At 37.0% G+C, this 17685-nt stretch overlaps 1 protein-coding gene and 1 pseudogene across 4 annotated transcripts; one reads left to right on the top strand and one right to left on the bottom strand.

The window, feature by feature from the left end:
• Positions 1 to 5296: 5296 nt before the first annotated feature.
• Positions 5297 to 11250, top strand: gal (galanin/GMAP prepropeptide). Of its 4 annotated transcripts, none has more exons than XM_016665711.1 (7): positions 5297 to 5408; positions 5488 to 5568; positions 7144 to 7201; positions 7542 to 7613; positions 10471 to 10557; positions 10717 to 10788; positions 11024 to 11250. In XM_016665711.1, exons 2-7 carry the CDS (start codon positions 5488 to 5490, stop codon positions 11083 to 11085), a joined length of 432 nt encoding a protein of 143 aa, XP_016521197.1. In that variant the 5' UTR covers positions 5297 to 5408; the 3' UTR covers positions 11086 to 11250. The 4 variants fall into 4 exon arrangements, with proteins under 4 accessions (XP_016521197.1, XP_016521198.1, XP_007541543.1 ...); XM_016665712.1 differs by having other exon boundaries at positions 7147 to 7201; XM_007541481.2 differs by lacking the exon at positions 7542 to 7613.
• Positions 11251 to 13211: 1961 nt separating this feature from the next.
• LOC103130163 (C-factor-like) overlaps positions 13212 to 17685 on the bottom strand; it is a 9512-nt pseudogene continuing 5038 nt past the window's right edge.

Consider the following 17685-nt stretch of genomic DNA (forward strand, 5'->3'; position numbering starts at 1 on the left):
GGGATCCTCCTAGTATTCAGGCCAACACACACACACACACACACACACACACACACACACACACACACACACACACACACACCCACACACACACACACACACACATCCTTGAACTTTGCTTTATATTGGTTTCCATTCATTTCATTAACAGCATTTATAACCAACCCAGACATTTTCCCTAACCACCGTCACCCGCAACAAACTTTAACATATTTTATTAGTGTTTTATTTAAGCCAACACAAAGTTAATTATGATTCTAAAGTGAAAAGAAAATGACACAGTTTTCAATATATTTCACAGTGAAACCTAAAAAGCGTGGCATGTGGTCATATTCAGTATGTTGCAGTCAGTATTTGTAGAACCTCCTCAGTGAGAGCTGACAGTATTTGGAGGTATTTCTTTACAGACACTCTACTAAAAAATAGCTCAAGCTCCACCAAACTGAATTGAGAATGTTAGTGAACAGCAAATTTCTCATCCTTAGTGGGATTAAAATCTGGACTTTACTTAGCCATTCTAACACATGAATATGCTATGATCTAATCCAGTATTTCCCAACCCTTGTCCTCAAGGCCCCTGCCCTGCATGTTTCAGATGCCTCCTTTCTGTCATACTCCTGACATAAATAACTGGGTGATTAACAGGCTTTAGCAGAACTAGATGGCATGCAGAGGAGGTCATGCAGTCATTTGAATCAGGTATGCTGGAACAGAGACACATTGAAAACATGTGGGACAGAGGGATTTGAGGACCAGGGTTGTGAACCATTGATCTAAGACACTGTGGTTTAGCTTTGGCTGTTAATGTTTGTTACAATGGATTAGGATCCAGGTGCAGACAGATGAATGAGAAGAAAAGAAGAACTCTGATGAGGACAACGTCTGGACAATTGAACATGGTGAGGATCTGAGGATAAGTGAAGGAAGTGTTGGGGAGGTTATTTGGTGAAAAATGACTAAGTGACTATAGATAAAGGACTTCTGAAGGATCTTGGACGCACTTAATTTGTTTTTGGGGTATCAGAGTAAAAGGGCTAAATTCAAATCCATAGCAGACTTTAAAGGTTTTTATGAAATGTAAAAAGGAAAATAATTTATATTTTTCTTTCCCGTCAGAGTTATGTTCTGTTTTTTTTGTTTGTCTGTCACACAAAATTCAAGTCAAACTGAAAACTGTGGTTGTAATGTGATAAAATGTGAAAAAGTTCAAATGATTTCACTTTATCTGTGTAGCCCTTCTCTCATACATCTATCCAGACATAGAAGCAACAGGCTTATGAGGAGACACGTGGTGGCTCAGTGTTGAACACCTTCAAACACTTCATCACAAAGTGGGGCTGAGGATCGAACCATTGATCTCCCATTGGAAGCCAACCAAACAACTTCCTCTTCAAATAAACCTTCAAAGAGATTCCATAATCAGGTTTAGCAATAACAATGCTATTGCTTTTGCAAAGGTAAAATGATTTGTGTAAATGTTAATTAGGGAACTATACAGCCCTGAAGCAACCCTTGCAGATGAATGAGATGATTAAATGGAGAATAGCAAATGTTCAGGGAGTTCAGGGACAAACTGGAGAATGTTATCTCAATGATTGTGAACGTAATCAAGGTAAACCTAATAACATTTCTAATAACCACTGCAGTGTTTATTTATTTATTGTTTGTTCACACATACAAACACAGGCATAATCATTATGAAAATGAGAGCAGTTTCATGTAGCCCAATTGAATTTTCAATTTGTCTTCTATTATCTTTCACTGAACCTCTGGATGGGTTAGCCCATTGTTCAGAACGGTGCTGCTTGCTGACTCTGTGGTGGTAAAACAACTGGCAGGTTGGGATTAGTGACTTTTAAAGATTAATTCATGAAACCAATGGCGGTTACATAGAACACTAATTCTTACTAGAAATATAAACTAATGATAATGTACTCCTCTGCATTTGCAGTCAAAAACGAAATAGTGTACAGTCCAACATTTATGCCACTGATGTTCAGCTGTCTATGCATTTTCTCCATAAAAACAACAAACATAATTAAATATAAAACAAAATCAGTGACAAAGCTTTTGTTGTCCATGTTGTTTACAATCTTGTTAGTTATGTGCCGTTGATGTGGAACAGTAATTTCTAACGCCATACCGACAGTCTGACAATATATTGTTAATTGTTGTTTCAGTGATTCTTGAGAATATGGACAAAATGGGTTTTAATTTTCCCCAATTTTGTTTTTTTATTATTTCTCAACCTTATGTATGCAAATATGACTAATAATGTTTTGGAAAAGTAAAGATGCTAAGGTGCAGGCTCCCAGTTGGAACTTTTTAAAAAAATTACATTTTTAATTGACCTGACCCAGAACTTTGTCATCACCATCTGACAAAAAATAAATATAAAATTATTTTTAAAATATCCTATTAGTGATATTTTTACTCAGTTTTACAGACAAATGCTTCTCAAGAAACAAACAAAAAAAATTATTTAAAACAAAAAACAAGAAAAAGTCCATCTGAAGGAGTTGACAGTGCATGACGGAGTTGACACAGAACTGAAGGTGGTGACAAACTAGTGAGTAAAAAGAAATAATTGATACATGTGAAGTAATGCAGTTTATGTAAAATACATTAAAATGAATTAATTGCACATTTAAGTGAGATTTGACAACAATTTCACTGAAAGAGTCACAAAAACTCTGATGGAGTTGACATCTGACGGAGGTGACAAAAAGCCAAACTACCTCAATTTATATGATGTTATTCTGAAGGAGGTCATATTGTAGCTCATCAGGTCCATGAAATCTTCACAGTACACCAGAATTAAGCTTTTAGTTCACAAAATTTCATCAAAGTTTTGAAAATTGTCAGTTATGGTGTTGACACATCATGGTTGTGACAAACAACTTAGGAATAAAACAGAAGAAAAAACTAAAGAATAACTTAAGCTAACCGGAGCTAACTAGCCATCTTAGCAAAGGAAGAGAAAGGAAGAGGTCATGGGGTCCTCAGAAGTTCTGGTGCCCCCCAATAATACCTGATTTTGTTACATTCTTTTTATGTCTGACGGTGTTGACAAAAACTAGGGACAAATTTCAATGGAGTTGGAAAATATATAAAAATGATTTTTAATTAAATTTATTGATACTTTTATAATTAGTTATATGACTACTTATACTTAATTGTCATAATATATAATTTTAGTATTTCTTTAATTGTTTTAAACTATTATAATGTATTGAGTTCTGCTCCTGGACAAGAGATTTTAAAGACACCAGCCACCTACTACAATCTTTAAAATAAAAAAACATTCAGCAAAGACAAGGAAAATATACATTGTTGTGCTCTCATGACCCAGGTTAGTTTAGTTAGATATTTGAAAAAATTATATTTTGTGTATATTTTATTCAAATTTTGTGCTTTATCCATAGGACCTGTTTTGTCCCTATTCTCAAGAATCTGAGTCTTTCCCAACAGTTTTTCAGAATTTCAGAATTTGCAAAGTCCCCAGCTTTAAAAATTGGAGTGACTTTGGCAATTTGATGCCAAAAATTTTATGTGGAAATGATCTTGTTGTGAATGACAAGTTATAGATAAATGTCAACGGATCTCTCTTGACTAATGTCATATTTTTTAATTAATAAAATGAAAAGTAAAATACTTTTTGCATTTTTTAATACATAAGGTCAGAGTTGCAACACCATGTTACAACTCACCATTATGTACACAAAATAGTCTTTTTTTCCCAAAGCACCAAGCTTTCACTTCATAGATTCATAGACGCTCTTCAGTCGTCAGTGAGGCTGATGATTGAAAGGCCTTTGAAGTCGCAGGTTTCAGGAAGACACCAGGAGGTTTTTGCTGAAACAAAGTCCTACTGCATTGTATATTGAGCTTAAAATGCAATAAGAAGAAACAGGATAAACTTTTACAGACTGTTCTTCAACTGATCAAAACTTTAAGATTATAACACAGAATTAAAAGTGAGTTAAAAATATTTCCATCTGGCTGATTGAAAAGTTGCTCCATGTGGTGGTGAAGATGGCATCACAAGAAAATCTGTTCCAGATTTCTGTTCCAGCTCCATTATTGTAAATCTCTCCTGAAATCCATTCCAAACAGTCTCAGTGGAGTTCAATTGGAGGATTTAGATGCAGGAAGGGCCTCCTATAAGAACTCATACTGAGTTCTTATAGTTTTATTCTCAACAGAGAATAAAACTTTCTCTTATCTTTTATTGTTCCATGTTTTGCTCTCCCTTGTAAAGTCAAAACTGGCAAGTTTGTGGTGGGAAGAAGTTATATCCTACAAATATATTCCTTTTGTTTTTTTAAACTCTTTTCTTGCAGATTTCATATTATGATATTTTTCTGTACCAGCATTAAGAATTTATGCTGATACATAAATCATTAGATCATTTTTTCACTTTTATCTGTCCTCTTGTCTTCATCAGAGACGGGCGCATTCTAATAAATCATAAATCTTCATCATTAAATATTTATTAAATCATATAAATCATTACTGTTTAAACTTTACCTTTAATAACATAAAGTTACCTAATTTTTAAAGTGCAATCAGTAATACTTTTATAACAAATTTATATCAGTAATGATTTTTTAGTTAATGTCAAGTTGTCATAACAAAGACATTTTGAATAATGTCAACTTTGTATTAAAAGTGTCATCATTTACCGAATGACGCTTTATGACAACAGTCATAAATATTCATGCAGGCTTATTTATGTTCATGACAGGTGTTATGTCATGTTTATGAAAGTGTCATGACAGTCTTATTCAACCCCCTTCAAATAAAGTGTTACCAACACTCCAAGTCTCCAGGTTTATTCAATGTAAAAAGTATGTTTGAATCATGTAGGTTAGCATTCTCATTAATGAATCTGGTTTAGACAGCTGAATAAAACGGCGGTCCGTTGTTTCAGAACTAAATGCTCCACACAAGCAGCTTCACAACAACTAAAAATAAAAGTATCTGTTTTCATATACGCTATAAAACGCCTAAGTGGTTATGATCACTGACAAGAAGATGCTTTATTGACCAATAGGACTCTCGGTGATGGAGGGAACTCAAGAAATGAACTCTTGATCAGATTAGAAGGGAAAAATATAAGACAGGCGTGTTTTCTCCGTAAAATTCAATCTCAGGTCTCCGAGGGCGACAAGGAAAAATCTGATGATGGCATTATGAGCCAGGCCTGCTATTGAATTCTGCCTAACCTCCCCATCCTGTGTGCAGGAGCAGGAGGGGCTGCTGACGGCAGCAGGCGGCCCTAGGATCGGGCTGCTGAGGCCAATAAAAGGAGGCTGGAGTCCTCACTTCATCCCAAACAGATCAGAGACTCAGCGGCAACTTCAACTCGGACAGCGCCACCTGGAGGACAGACCGATCAAAGAAAGGTAGGCGCGCTTTTTTTTGCCAACACTGTTTCTGATGAAGCGGAGCTTTTATTCAGTCTTTATTCTGTTTCTGACTCAGATGCAGAGGTGCTTCGGCGTTTTTTGCGTGACGCTCATCTTTTGCGCAACCCTCTCTGAGACCATCGGCCTGGTTATTGCGGTAAGTTTCTGTGCCTCTAACGCAACTTTGTCCATTTGACACAATAGCTTCACGTTACCAGTTTATGTTAAGCTTTAGTTCAAAGTCTAGACATTTTAAACTAATCAAATCTGGATTAAATATTTGAACATAGACATATCACAGCTCACCTCTGTTTGTTAAAACCACTCATGGATGCTCTGTGACTGTTTTTTTTTTCTTTCTTTTTTGTCCTTTGGGATTCTCACAACAAATATATTTAATTGTAACCTTTTTCTTTTCATACAGGCATCAATGAATTTAGAAGAACATTTGAGTATTTAAATACACGACTAAACCACTGATAATTTTTGCAAAATATTTGTTAATTTCATTGTATTAGTAGAAGGTGAAGTTGACGAATTATATAGCTTTGATCATTTACCTATTATACACTTACAAATGGCTGCATAATAACGTCTTATTTTTTCCACCCATTTCTCAAATTTATTTGTTCATGTGTGACATTCAAGACAGCCAATTCCAACTCAGCTTTAACAAACATTACAAGATGGTTACGGCTTCTGTTAGTAAAAACCTGAATTGAATCAAAGCTGTAGCTCCATAACCTCATAGTTGCATGTTTAAATGACTGATATTATGTGAATTATGAAGTAAATATTAAACTTTGCATAAATTGATATTTGGAGGATGTTATTTATTTTTTTACATTATTTTAAACATTAAAAGAAAATCAAACCAGATCTAATTTTCTTCTGATCTGTGTCTTAACACAGAAAAGAAAAACTGTTGTTTTTCAATGTAATATTTAATACATTGTAAAGTGTTTTTTAGATTCCTTAAAAGCCGTGAAAGAAACAAATTTCCAGAACTTACAAATGAAGACAAAACTGTGAAACACAGCAATGTTAAAATACAGCTGTGAAAATTTAGGACTCACTTAGCAAAGGTGACATTTAGCACAATAATATTTGGCTGGACAATAAATCAATAATAATATGTCTGATACAATATTCAATATTCAACATATAGCTAAGCACATGTTGAATATTGGTTTCAACCACTTTGTGGTTGAAACCTGTAAGTTGCGCAGCAGCAGTTGAAGGTTTCACCCTCGTGCTTCTTAACTACTTTTAAATAAACGCTGGGGAAGAGTGAAAACTGTGGATCAAACAGAAAAGGTCACTCCACCAGTCTGATAGTAATACCAATATTTAAAACAAAAATACAATCAATAATTACCAATATCCACAGATCTAAAATGCTCATATTTCAGCCATTGTCATGCAGACTGAGGTGTAACAAAAAAACAAAAACAAAAACTTGTTCAGCTTATGTACAGTATATTATTAAAAAAGTGGTAAATTTTCCTTTCTTATTATTAATATGGTGTCACACCCCTAATAACAATAAGGGTATATGCTATACAACAGATACTAATATCCATATTGTTGTTTTACTTTTGGAAGTATTCCATTCCTTCTGATATCTGGGGTCTAGAGTTCAAATCAGAATCATGTCATCTGCTATTGTTAGAGAAATAAAACGACAAGAAAACGTCTGAATGAGTTTGTCCTGCTGTGTCTTTGGAACCAGCAGGCGAAGGAGAAGCGTGGCTGGACTCTGAACAGTGCTGGCTACCTGTTAGGTCCTCGTAAGTAAGACTGCACACACCCCATGAGACAGACAGACACACACACACACACCACCTCACACCCATCCGCTATTCTTTGTTCTCCCTGAAAATGTTGCTCATTTAACAAAGTGCACAAAAGAGCTGATGGAGCTCATCTTTGTGTTGATGTGTTTCTTTGTCTGTGTCCGTCTTCTCTGTGTATCAGCTAATGCAGTGTAATTTGAAGATGACTTCATTAGCTTCAGAGGACACATTAAGTTAACAATGGGTGTCCAGATCTGTGTGCGTGCGTGCGTGCGTGTGTTGTGTGTGTGTGGAGCCCAGGTAAAGGTTGCTCCTGCCTCATCCTGTGTTTCAGGTCGTATTGATCACCTAATTCAGATAAAGGATTCCCCCAGTGCCAGAGGCAGAGACGAGCTGGTCACTCAATGTAAGATAGAAACATACGGCCGCTGCAGGGCCTTGGCACCAGGACAGGAATTGCTCTTTGTTAACATCTTTTTTTTAAGCTGCTTCTGTTGTCCATCAGAGGACACATCCTCATGCCGTTCTCTCATGCCGCCATTCTTCTCCATTCCAATGGTGCATTTTTGTAGATGCGTTAAACAGAAGGAATTGAGTGGAACATGAATAAGATTGAATCACAAAAAAAAAAATCTGTAAAACCTCCTGTAAATCTTATAGTCTGATTATATGTTCTTCTAGACTGTTACAACAAGTGGTTTCAGATTTGGAAAAAAGCAATAATTAAGTAATAGCATCATTTTGGAGAGGACGAAGCAGGTAAATTTGAATGGCAGTCATTATTTTCCATTGATATCACTTCAGATTGGGGCTCATGTCACTTACAGCAAAACTGATTAAGACCCAGACCAGTAATGTTGGAAACATCCTGAAAAATACTGCAGAAAATGGGAATTGAAGAATATTTAAAAAAGAGACCTGGATTAAATAAATACACATCATTTATAAACAGGAAGGATGGAAGTGCAATATCACCATTCCCACGGAAATAATAATAGTAATAAATCATCATCTGACTCCCAGCAAAACCCAACACACAAAAATCATGACACCACTGTCTTCTGATTGTCCTTATATCTGGGTTGTATATTTTCTTGCAAAATTCTGCAAAATATTCTATACCCAGATATAAAATCTCAGCAACCATAAATACATACCTTACATTATGCTTGTTTTTTTGTTATTGTGTTTTTCTTTTTTTACATTTATGTTTATCAGTATTTTTTGTAGTAACTGACATTTTAAGATACCAAACAGCAGTCTGTCTCCTAATGCAAATCTTTTCTCATTGTGGCTTCTTGCATATTTTTATTAACACACATAAATATGTATTTTTTAGTTAAACTAAGTAAATTCATCCACAGACAAAACTAATTTAAACATGAATTTAAGCATCTATAAAGAATGACCTGATTTGGTTGTAACTTGACCCACACGTAGACCAGGAAACGCTGTCCTGCCAAAAGTATTCACTCATCTAACTGTACACTCAAATTAACTCAAGTTAAATCTTATTCTTAATCCATCTGGTTTTATATGATTTCTGCCCACCTTTTGTAGCTATAACAACTTAAACTATTATGGGATATCGTCCCACTTCCAGAAGCTTTATGACTTTATTTATGGCACCACTCTATAAAAAGGGTATTGCTGCTGTCTGTTTTTGGCTCACAGTCTCCAAATGTGTTCTGGTGGTTGAAGTCAGGATTTGGAACCGGACTAAAGTTCTTTCACACCAAACTTAATCACTCATGTCTTTATGGACCTCACTGGTGCCATTTCTACTCGCTGTTAGATGTACAGGGCTTCACCAGTAACCTGGAACTGCAAGCGTCTTTGCTGCGCTGATTATTGAACCGGCAGAGCAAACTCATTCCTGAGAAAAGGGGTTTATATTTAATGTATTGAACATAGCATGAAGCTGGGAGCATAGCGATCAGCTGGCATCTCTACGTGTTACCGCCAAGCGCATCACCGCAGCTGCATTTCTCAAGTTTATCCCAGTGCAGCTGGCGCTCCACCTCTCACTCAAACTAGACGATTTGGCAGGTGTTCTTTTAGAGAAGCTTCACCTGCAATTTTATCAACTCCCTCAGTCGTGTTTCTTTGTAGAATACTTCAGATTGTAGCTGAAGTACTCTCAATCTTAACTATGAAGATTGCTCTTTGAACTTTTACAAAGTCAGTGTTAAACAATTTAAAATCTTTTAATTTGTTTGAAAGCATTTGATTTAACAGAACTGACATTCTCAGTAAACAAATGTTAAATTTCTGTATCTGTCGTCTGTGTTAAAATGTTTGCATTTATGGGGCCATTGAGATGCCTCTGGAGATGCTTAGTTAATTTATGCCATGGGCCGACTCTAAATGCATTAAAAGTGTTTTCCACTAACTAATAACTTAATTTCGATTTAACAGAAGTGAAAATCATTTCATTTAAATTGTATTTTTTTTTGGTTTGTCGTTTTGCACCTATATAGTTGTGTGTTGGCAATGTCTTCCAGTAACATAATTACCCAGTAATATTTTACATCTCCTGTCAACTTAACATGTTTTAATATAAAAACATGGTAGACTGACCACCAGGTATAGCAGGTTTTCTGGGGGAAACCCTGAACCCTGTACATAAATATCATAAATAACTAAAGACAAACAGCCCCAGTTACTGAATTCATAAAAGAAAAACACATAAAAATAAATCAAAAAGCTTCTAGGATAAGAATCTGTTGCCTTTTCAATACAACCTAAAGCTCTGTTAGTCAGTGTTAATGACAACTGCTACCACCTAGAAAACCACTTTGCTTTTCTGTTTCTATTTTTTAATTTCTATAGGATATTTTGTGTGTTTGCATTAAAAGTCATATTTTGAATGTCCTTTCTGTTTTCAGCTTCATTGCAATTCCATGAGCCAAGCCCTGCAGCTGGTCTGTACAAGTTCTAAAACTGAAGAAAACATTAACAAACCAAATGCAGTGCTGAGTTATCCAACTGTTAATACTGTCCTTAAACTCTTTAGAGAGCATGTATGTATGTATGTGTGTCTGCATGATGCCTCTGAAACAGTGGGGTGTTTATCCTCAAAATAGTCAAGCTTTTAACTGTCAAATGACATTTTTAGCTAAGCTAGTTTGGAAATCATTCTTCCATTAAGTTGTAGAAAACAAATGTATTATCAGAGTTAACACTGCACTGGTTAAAATCTAATTTGACCGCTTCTCTGCTTGTATGATTACATTTGACTGTGGTCACTCCTCACTGTCCAGACGGAATAGATGGACACAGGACACTAGGAGACAAAGCGGGTCTGGCTGGCAAGAGAGACATGGGCCAGGATGAAGACTTCAGAACAGGTCTGTCACTCAGATTTTATACCATATTCTGGAATAGATGTTGCTGAAAGTTGCTTGAAGAAAAACCTGGGAGTCAGAAAAACTGCATTTGATCATTTGTAAGAAGAAAAAAAAAGTCAACTCTAAGGTTTATTGCATTTTGCTTCTGTGCCTCTGTAGGTTCCTTGCGAATAGGAGATGAAGATGTCATCCACACTGTCATCGATTTCCTGTCGTACCTCAAACTTAAAGGTATTTTTGAGTTAAAGTAAAACCGATGGCATAATTTTGAAATATGAAGGAATATGAAAGTGCTTAAGCATGTAAATATTTTTCCCACATATCAAATCTATGCAAAAAGGTTAGGGTTCTTACTGTTACACACCCTGTCCAAACATCTCAAAGGTGCTGATTAACATGTGGCTCTAGAAGAAGCAGGACAAGTTTTTCTGAATGCTGTTCATGTTTGTCTTGTGTGTGATTTCAGAGATGGGAGCCCTGGACAGCATGTCTTCTCCTGTGTCATCAGATGAACTGGTCAATCCCTAACATCTCTCCTCCATCTGTGTCCTCCAACAGTGTTTCAGATATTTGACCTCCCAGTTCTTTAAATGTCCAATTATCTTAACTCCATGGGCAAACTTATATTCCCCAACTATACATCTTGGCTATTTCTGTTCCTGTGTAAATAAATCTTTTATCTACTGAAGCTCACTTTGTTTGTCGGCTGTAGATGGGTGCAAATATTAATTATGTCTACTTACCGTTCTGTCACAGGACTGCAAGAATACAGTGAAATGAGCAAATTAAAATAGATTCATGATATGCCTTATTTTATATCCTTGTCTTTACCATTGTTACGTCCACCAAGGGCACAACATATTTGAGGACATGAGACAAGAATGAGGGTTCAACAAAATATTTTATTCTTAAACTCTCTTGAACTTTGTTTTTTTTTGTTCAGCTGCTTCCTATTTTCTGTGAAGAAAAAGAGTTAAATGCCCCCAGTTTCCCGTGTCCCCCCCCCAAAAAAAAAGAAAAAAAAAAAGAAAAGAAAAACAAAACCCCAAAAGTATTAACAGAAAGTTGGACCTGGTGAGCCGATCAAACAGAACAAAACGGTACAGCCGGGGGCCAACCCTATACAGGGCCGTCGAAGCCCCTACTAGTACCGGACTAAAGCAAAAAGAACCTAATGCAAAAGACAGATCGAAACCAGGACAACCGGTCCCACCAGGCCAAAATCACAACGAAAAAACAAACAAACAAAGGCTAACAGAAATACCACATAGCAGGCTGGAAACCTCAGCTGCGGCCCACAGCGACTGGACGAACGCGCACTGCGTCAAGACACGTCCCCTGTGGTGGTGGAGCGAGCGGAAGCGAGTGGAAGAGCGGAGATCCCCAACATGCCGAAACCCAGCCTATTTATAGGCGGACCAACAGCGCCACAAATTAACGTAATCAAATGACCAAAAATAGGAAATTATCCAAACTCCAAAATATATTAACAAAAGGTCATTCTAGTAAAGTCTATAAGAAAACAAAGAAAAAATAGACAAAAATCATCATAATGTGCCCGAAGCATAACAACCATTTCAAACATCAATTAATCCTAAAAACGACACAGCTCTTATTTTAAAAAGCAAAAAGTAGTGAGTGGTTGAGTTTCTCCCCAGGTAAGGCAGCGCACACCTGGTGAGCAAATACAACCATATTTTACATACTGGAACTTTATTTGATGAAAATGAAATAATTTAGTACAAAGTGAAAAGTTTTGTTAATCTGTTAACATTTATTAAACCACACAGTCATCTTCCTTCAAGTTTTTTTTATTTGTTCAACTCATAAACAGTTAATCCAGAAATAAAAGAATAAAAAAAAAGAAAACTGAAACTACTTGACACATTTTGTGATAGACTGCATGTCAGGGGCACGACGACATGTTCATGATGCCTCACGTTAAGCCTTCAAAAACTGTAATACCGTTTTTGCATCACTAGATGTCAATAATGTCAAGAAAAAAACCATCAGAATTTAAAGTAGAAAGAAACTGATTTTGCTATAGCAGTGGTAGGCAAAATAATCTTTCTAGTGACTTGTGTTTTTTTTTTTTTAGATGTTTGCATTTCCCTCCTATTTATCACCTTAGTGACTTAGATATTGGTCCAAAATAAGTGATAAGCTCATTATTTAAAGGTCGAGAACAAAAAGGGTTGTTTTGAGTTGCTTTTGAGGCTTGATTATTCTGTGTTCCTTACTCTTTCTTTGATTAGATCAGTCTTGTTTCTGTTTTACTACTTCAGTCCTTCTTTTATTTCTTGTCTCTAGTTATTGCTTGTTACTCTGGTTTTATTATGTTTCTGAGGTTTAGTTATTCTTTAGTGTTAGATTTATTTATTTATTCAAATTCAAAAATACTTTTTTAATCCCAAAGGCAAATTGAATAAATAATTATTTAAACTTTGAAACTACTTGCTGTCCCCACCGTGTGGCATTTGGCACCTCCATCCAAAACCTACACCACGATAACTGCATGCGCTAATGCGCAGCAGCACCAGTGGTGTGATTGGTATGCTCCCAGCTTCATGCCATGTTCAATGCATCAGCTATCAACCGCTTTTTCAGAAATGAGTCTGCATTGTCGGTGAAATACTCAGTGCAGCAAATACGCTTTACCACTGCAGCTTCTGTCCATGGTAGTCAAGGACTACCATTGTCCTGCTCGCTAAGTCCGAAGAGGACAGACAGGATTCCAGAAACACTCTGCTCTACTGTTAAGTCAGCCTGTAACACAGAAGTAGATTGTCAGTGCAGGATTTCCTCTGATATACACAAATTCCTCTGATATAAACCCACATTTAGATGATGGTGGAATCAACATTGATATAATACCAGCTATGGTTGAAACCCTAGCATTGATTCAATTTATAAGTCACCGGCCATTTTTTGTATAACTTCAATGTCAGACTTCAACATGGATTCAATATTTCTACCTAGCCATATTTAAGTGTTGATTAGTGATGGGTCCGGCAATACCGATGCGTCGGCGCATGTGTCAAGCCCATAGACCAAAACCCGTGTCAGTGCGTGTACTGGTTTCAGCAAGTAATGTGACCAATACAGGAACTGTTTCGAAATGACATTAATGCGCCAAACTGTGTTTATAAGGAAGCGAATCTGTCAATCTGTCAAAAGCAGATTGATTCGTTTGGCACAGCAGCTGAGTAATTTATGGTACAGCGTCAACTATGGAAGCAGCCTCAAATGAAAGGTTTCCACAGTGTGGAACCATTTTGGTCTTATGTTGGAAAATAAATGTTTTCATTTTTGTTGTTTCATCCGGTTCTTGTCAGTTTCTACTTGATCTATCTGAATCCAAATTCAGCTGAAATTGACTCTTAGTTTACTTTCATATTATGTTCTACAGGTTAAGTGTTGTATGTTTGACTAAACTGTCTTATTTAAATAAATCCACCTTTTCAGTGCTGAGGCATTATGAGGCCAGGCATGAGAATGAAGTCCCAGACACACCTAGGATAAACTCAGATATGCAGCCATTCTACAAATTACTGAGGTGCTCTTTATAAATTATTTCATATACAGTGAACCTTCGCTATAACGCGGTTCACCTTTCACGGTTTCGCTGCTTCACAGATTTTTTTGTGCAGTTTTTTTTCCACAGTGTTCTGCGTCCTGATTGACCGTATGATTGGTAAAAACAGTCTCCGCGCTTCTTCTCTACCTGAGTGCCAATAAAGTTATGGTATTTAATACAGATTGGCCATTCAGGAGATGGAAACTGAAACTTAGAATGCCAGCTGGAAAAAAACTATGGCCAGAGGCAGCGCAACACCCGACCGGAGGCTCGCTTGATGAGGTCCATTGCTCTGCCGTAGATACAGCTGTGAATCTCCCGGGGCAGCTTGGAGGAGACGCTTTAATGACGTGACTCCGGATCACATTGAGGCCCGATTGATGAACACGCACATCCGCAGACCTGAAAACAGATTTTATTTGGTTTCAATGTAGAGTATTTATTTATGCTGTGTAATAACTGTAAGAAATAAAGGTATCTACTTCACGGATTTCGCATATCACAGGTTATTTTCGGAATGAAACCCCTAAAAAAATCTAGGGTTTGCTGTAAATGTAGTATTTACCTCAATTTTTCTACAGCAGGAGAAGTTTTGTCAAAAAAGCGTAACAGGCTAAATTTCAAAATGTTGTAAAAACTTTTTTTTAAATGAAAATTTATGGGAAAAAAACAGTCCACAAGGATCCTCATTCCAAACGCATTCACTTAAATTTTCACTTTATGGTTCATGTTCAGATTTTTTATTGACTGTATATCAAATATATTTTAAATTTAACTGAATATATGACATAATGCAATATAATATTCAATAAAATACAAAGACTTAAATCTTATTGTATAGACTAGGTCGCCAAATCACTACATTGCCTGTAGGAATTTTTAATGTCCAGCAGATGTGAGTATTCAGTGACACAGAATCGACACAGTTTTGCTATGTGTCGAAACGATACATGACGCCTCATCTACCCATCACTAGTATTGATTCACTCATATTTTGCTGTCTGAGTCCCAAAGTGTATCAGTACAACACCATATAGGATGTTCCTGTGAACCTTTTTTAAGTATTGTTGAAAGAAGCCCAGAGAGATTGATTTTAATCTAAGGAGTGCTTACATGAGGTCCTTCCATGTCCGTCCTCACCCAGCCAGGGTGCAGAGACATGCAGAGAATTTTACTGGGCTCCAAATCAGCAGCTAGACACCTTGTTAACATGTTTAGGGCTGCCTGTGGAAAATAAACAAAAATATTATTTTATTCTGTTGTTGTGACTCACAAAATATATAAAACTGTTTTACTGCATCATTTCACAGTGACTGCAAGTACTTCTTATGGGTATTACTTACTCATATAAACCAAATCTACCATCTGAATTTTGTAACTATTTCTTGTGCATGTTCTGACCTTAGAGGTACAATAGACATAGCTCCTGAATTTGGCAGTATCCCCACAGTTCAGTGTGATGGAACCAAGAACAGAGGACATATTGATGATAGCTGCTCTGTGGATCCCCATTCCAGGATCTCCTTACTTGGCAGCAGCAGTCTGTAGCAGAGGCAAGAAGGCCTGAGCAAAACCAATAATCAGTATCAGTGCTCCAGAACACCGGAAAGGTCAAAACATGCTGACAGAACAGCATCATCTGTAAAATTGAAAGATGAGTGCCTGAGGTGCCCAGGCCACACACTAATTTTTCCATGATTATATAGATTGTACATGAACATCATATACAGGTTCAGTGGCAAGGAGAAACCCTGGCAGAGTCCAGCTCTCACTAGGATGAAGCTTGAGTTTAACAACAGAATACAAACAGCTCGTATTTTGCTCGTCTCACTTACAAGAAAACGTCACCAAGGCACCTCATATTCCATCCATGAAATGTTTTCTGTCCCGTTAAAACACACTGACTTGGTGAGTAAAAGGTTGACTCATTTACAAAACCAGTACTGCATTTTAGTCCACACTATCACACAAAATAAACAGGGAGCAACAGTGGATAACAGGTCAGAATAAGAAGAGCTGGATTGGTTTTAAAGCATACAGGAACATTATGGTCTGGCAAAAGAGTAAATCAGCTTTCAGACTGTTAATGTTTTCCTCACACATTGCTTTTCTCAGGTCATTATGCCTTTTTGTGGCACTTTTCTCTGTCAGACAATGTAGTTTGTTAAGCATACATTTTAATGTTGAGCTGACCCACCAAATTCTCTAGTTGTCCTTATAAAGTGAATTGTACAAGTCAGAGGGGAAAATATAATGTAGAGTTTATGTATTTGTTGGTTTCATACACAGTGCAACATCTGCACATTTATGATTATTTGTCAACTTTAGACCTGAAGATGTTATAGCACGAATAAATGGGCCTCAACGTCTGAAATAAGAGGACAAACTGTAGTGGCACAAAATATTTCCCTAAAAGTTAAATATGATATAAAAAGGACTGCATATAAGAAAGGACTTTTAAAAAAAATGAAATCCATGCATTTTATTGCATTCAAATACATAACATACATACTATAACACTAATCCTATGTTGGCATGAGAGAAAAAGCATTTGGATCTTCCATACCTTTGTTACAAAGAGTGGTGCAACAGTGTAGACCTGGAACATCGTCATCATTGCCTCTGGGGTCACAGTGCTGATGTTGGTGGAGAATCCAATGGCAGCATTATTAATCAAGCAGTTGAGTCCTGAATTTCCCAAAATAGACTGAACCTGTTCAGAGGCTGAACTTGTGCTCTGCTCACTGCTCACATCTGGAATGAACAGAAACATGAATGTGCAATTTACAATCACTAATAGCCTGTATTGAACTGACAGGAAAGAAGGTTAGAGAGAGAGGAGCCTGAAGAAGGACAACCATGTCAAAGACTTTAGTGTTTACACATGTGTGGCCACCCAGCGTCAATACAATTCACAGTCTTTAATGTGTTTAAATATACATCCATGACTGACTCAGGGTTTCCCTCAGTGTATTATAAGCCTGGCGGCCGGCCATGCTTTACTAGCCTCGCTGCCAGGCTAAGCGTTGCTTGTTTACGTTTCAAGGGGGGAAAAAAATCGCCTTTAAAAAAAAAAAAAAAAAAAAGCCAGGCTGCAAGCGTCTCTGTTGCTCTGAGCATTTCACTAGCAGAGCAGATATATCCTTAAGGATATGTTAATAATAGATAGGTTTATAGTTTATGCATTTAAAGCCAACAGTGCGCGAACTAATCACACAGCTGGCGCCTCTGTGCTTTGCCTCGCGCGTTGCCGCTGCTTTACCTCAGCGCGCCTCCTTTCACTCAAACTGGACACAGGCTGACCTGTATGGATATTTAGATAAAATTACTGTGAGGAATTATGATCCTTTGGAGAACTCTAGGGAAGAGTTTAAAGCCCGCCGCGTTAGCTCTGGTTGCGCAGCTCAATGTGAACCGCAGGAATAACTTGTAGCGAATTCAGAGGTGCGCGTTGTGGAGCCGTGAGCAGGGCCGTGCAGAGACCACTAAAGGGGCAGGTGCTCAAAAAAAAAAGGGCAAATCTTACCGCATTCTAGGACAGAATATTAACA

Source organism: Poecilia formosa, unplaced genomic scaffold, assembly GCF_000485575.1.
Source record: "Poecilia formosa unplaced genomic scaffold, Poecilia_formosa-5.1.2 Scaffold611, whole genome shotgun sequence".
NCBI classification, from domain to species: Eukaryota; Metazoa; Chordata; class Actinopteri; order Cyprinodontiformes; family Poeciliidae; genus Poecilia; species Poecilia formosa.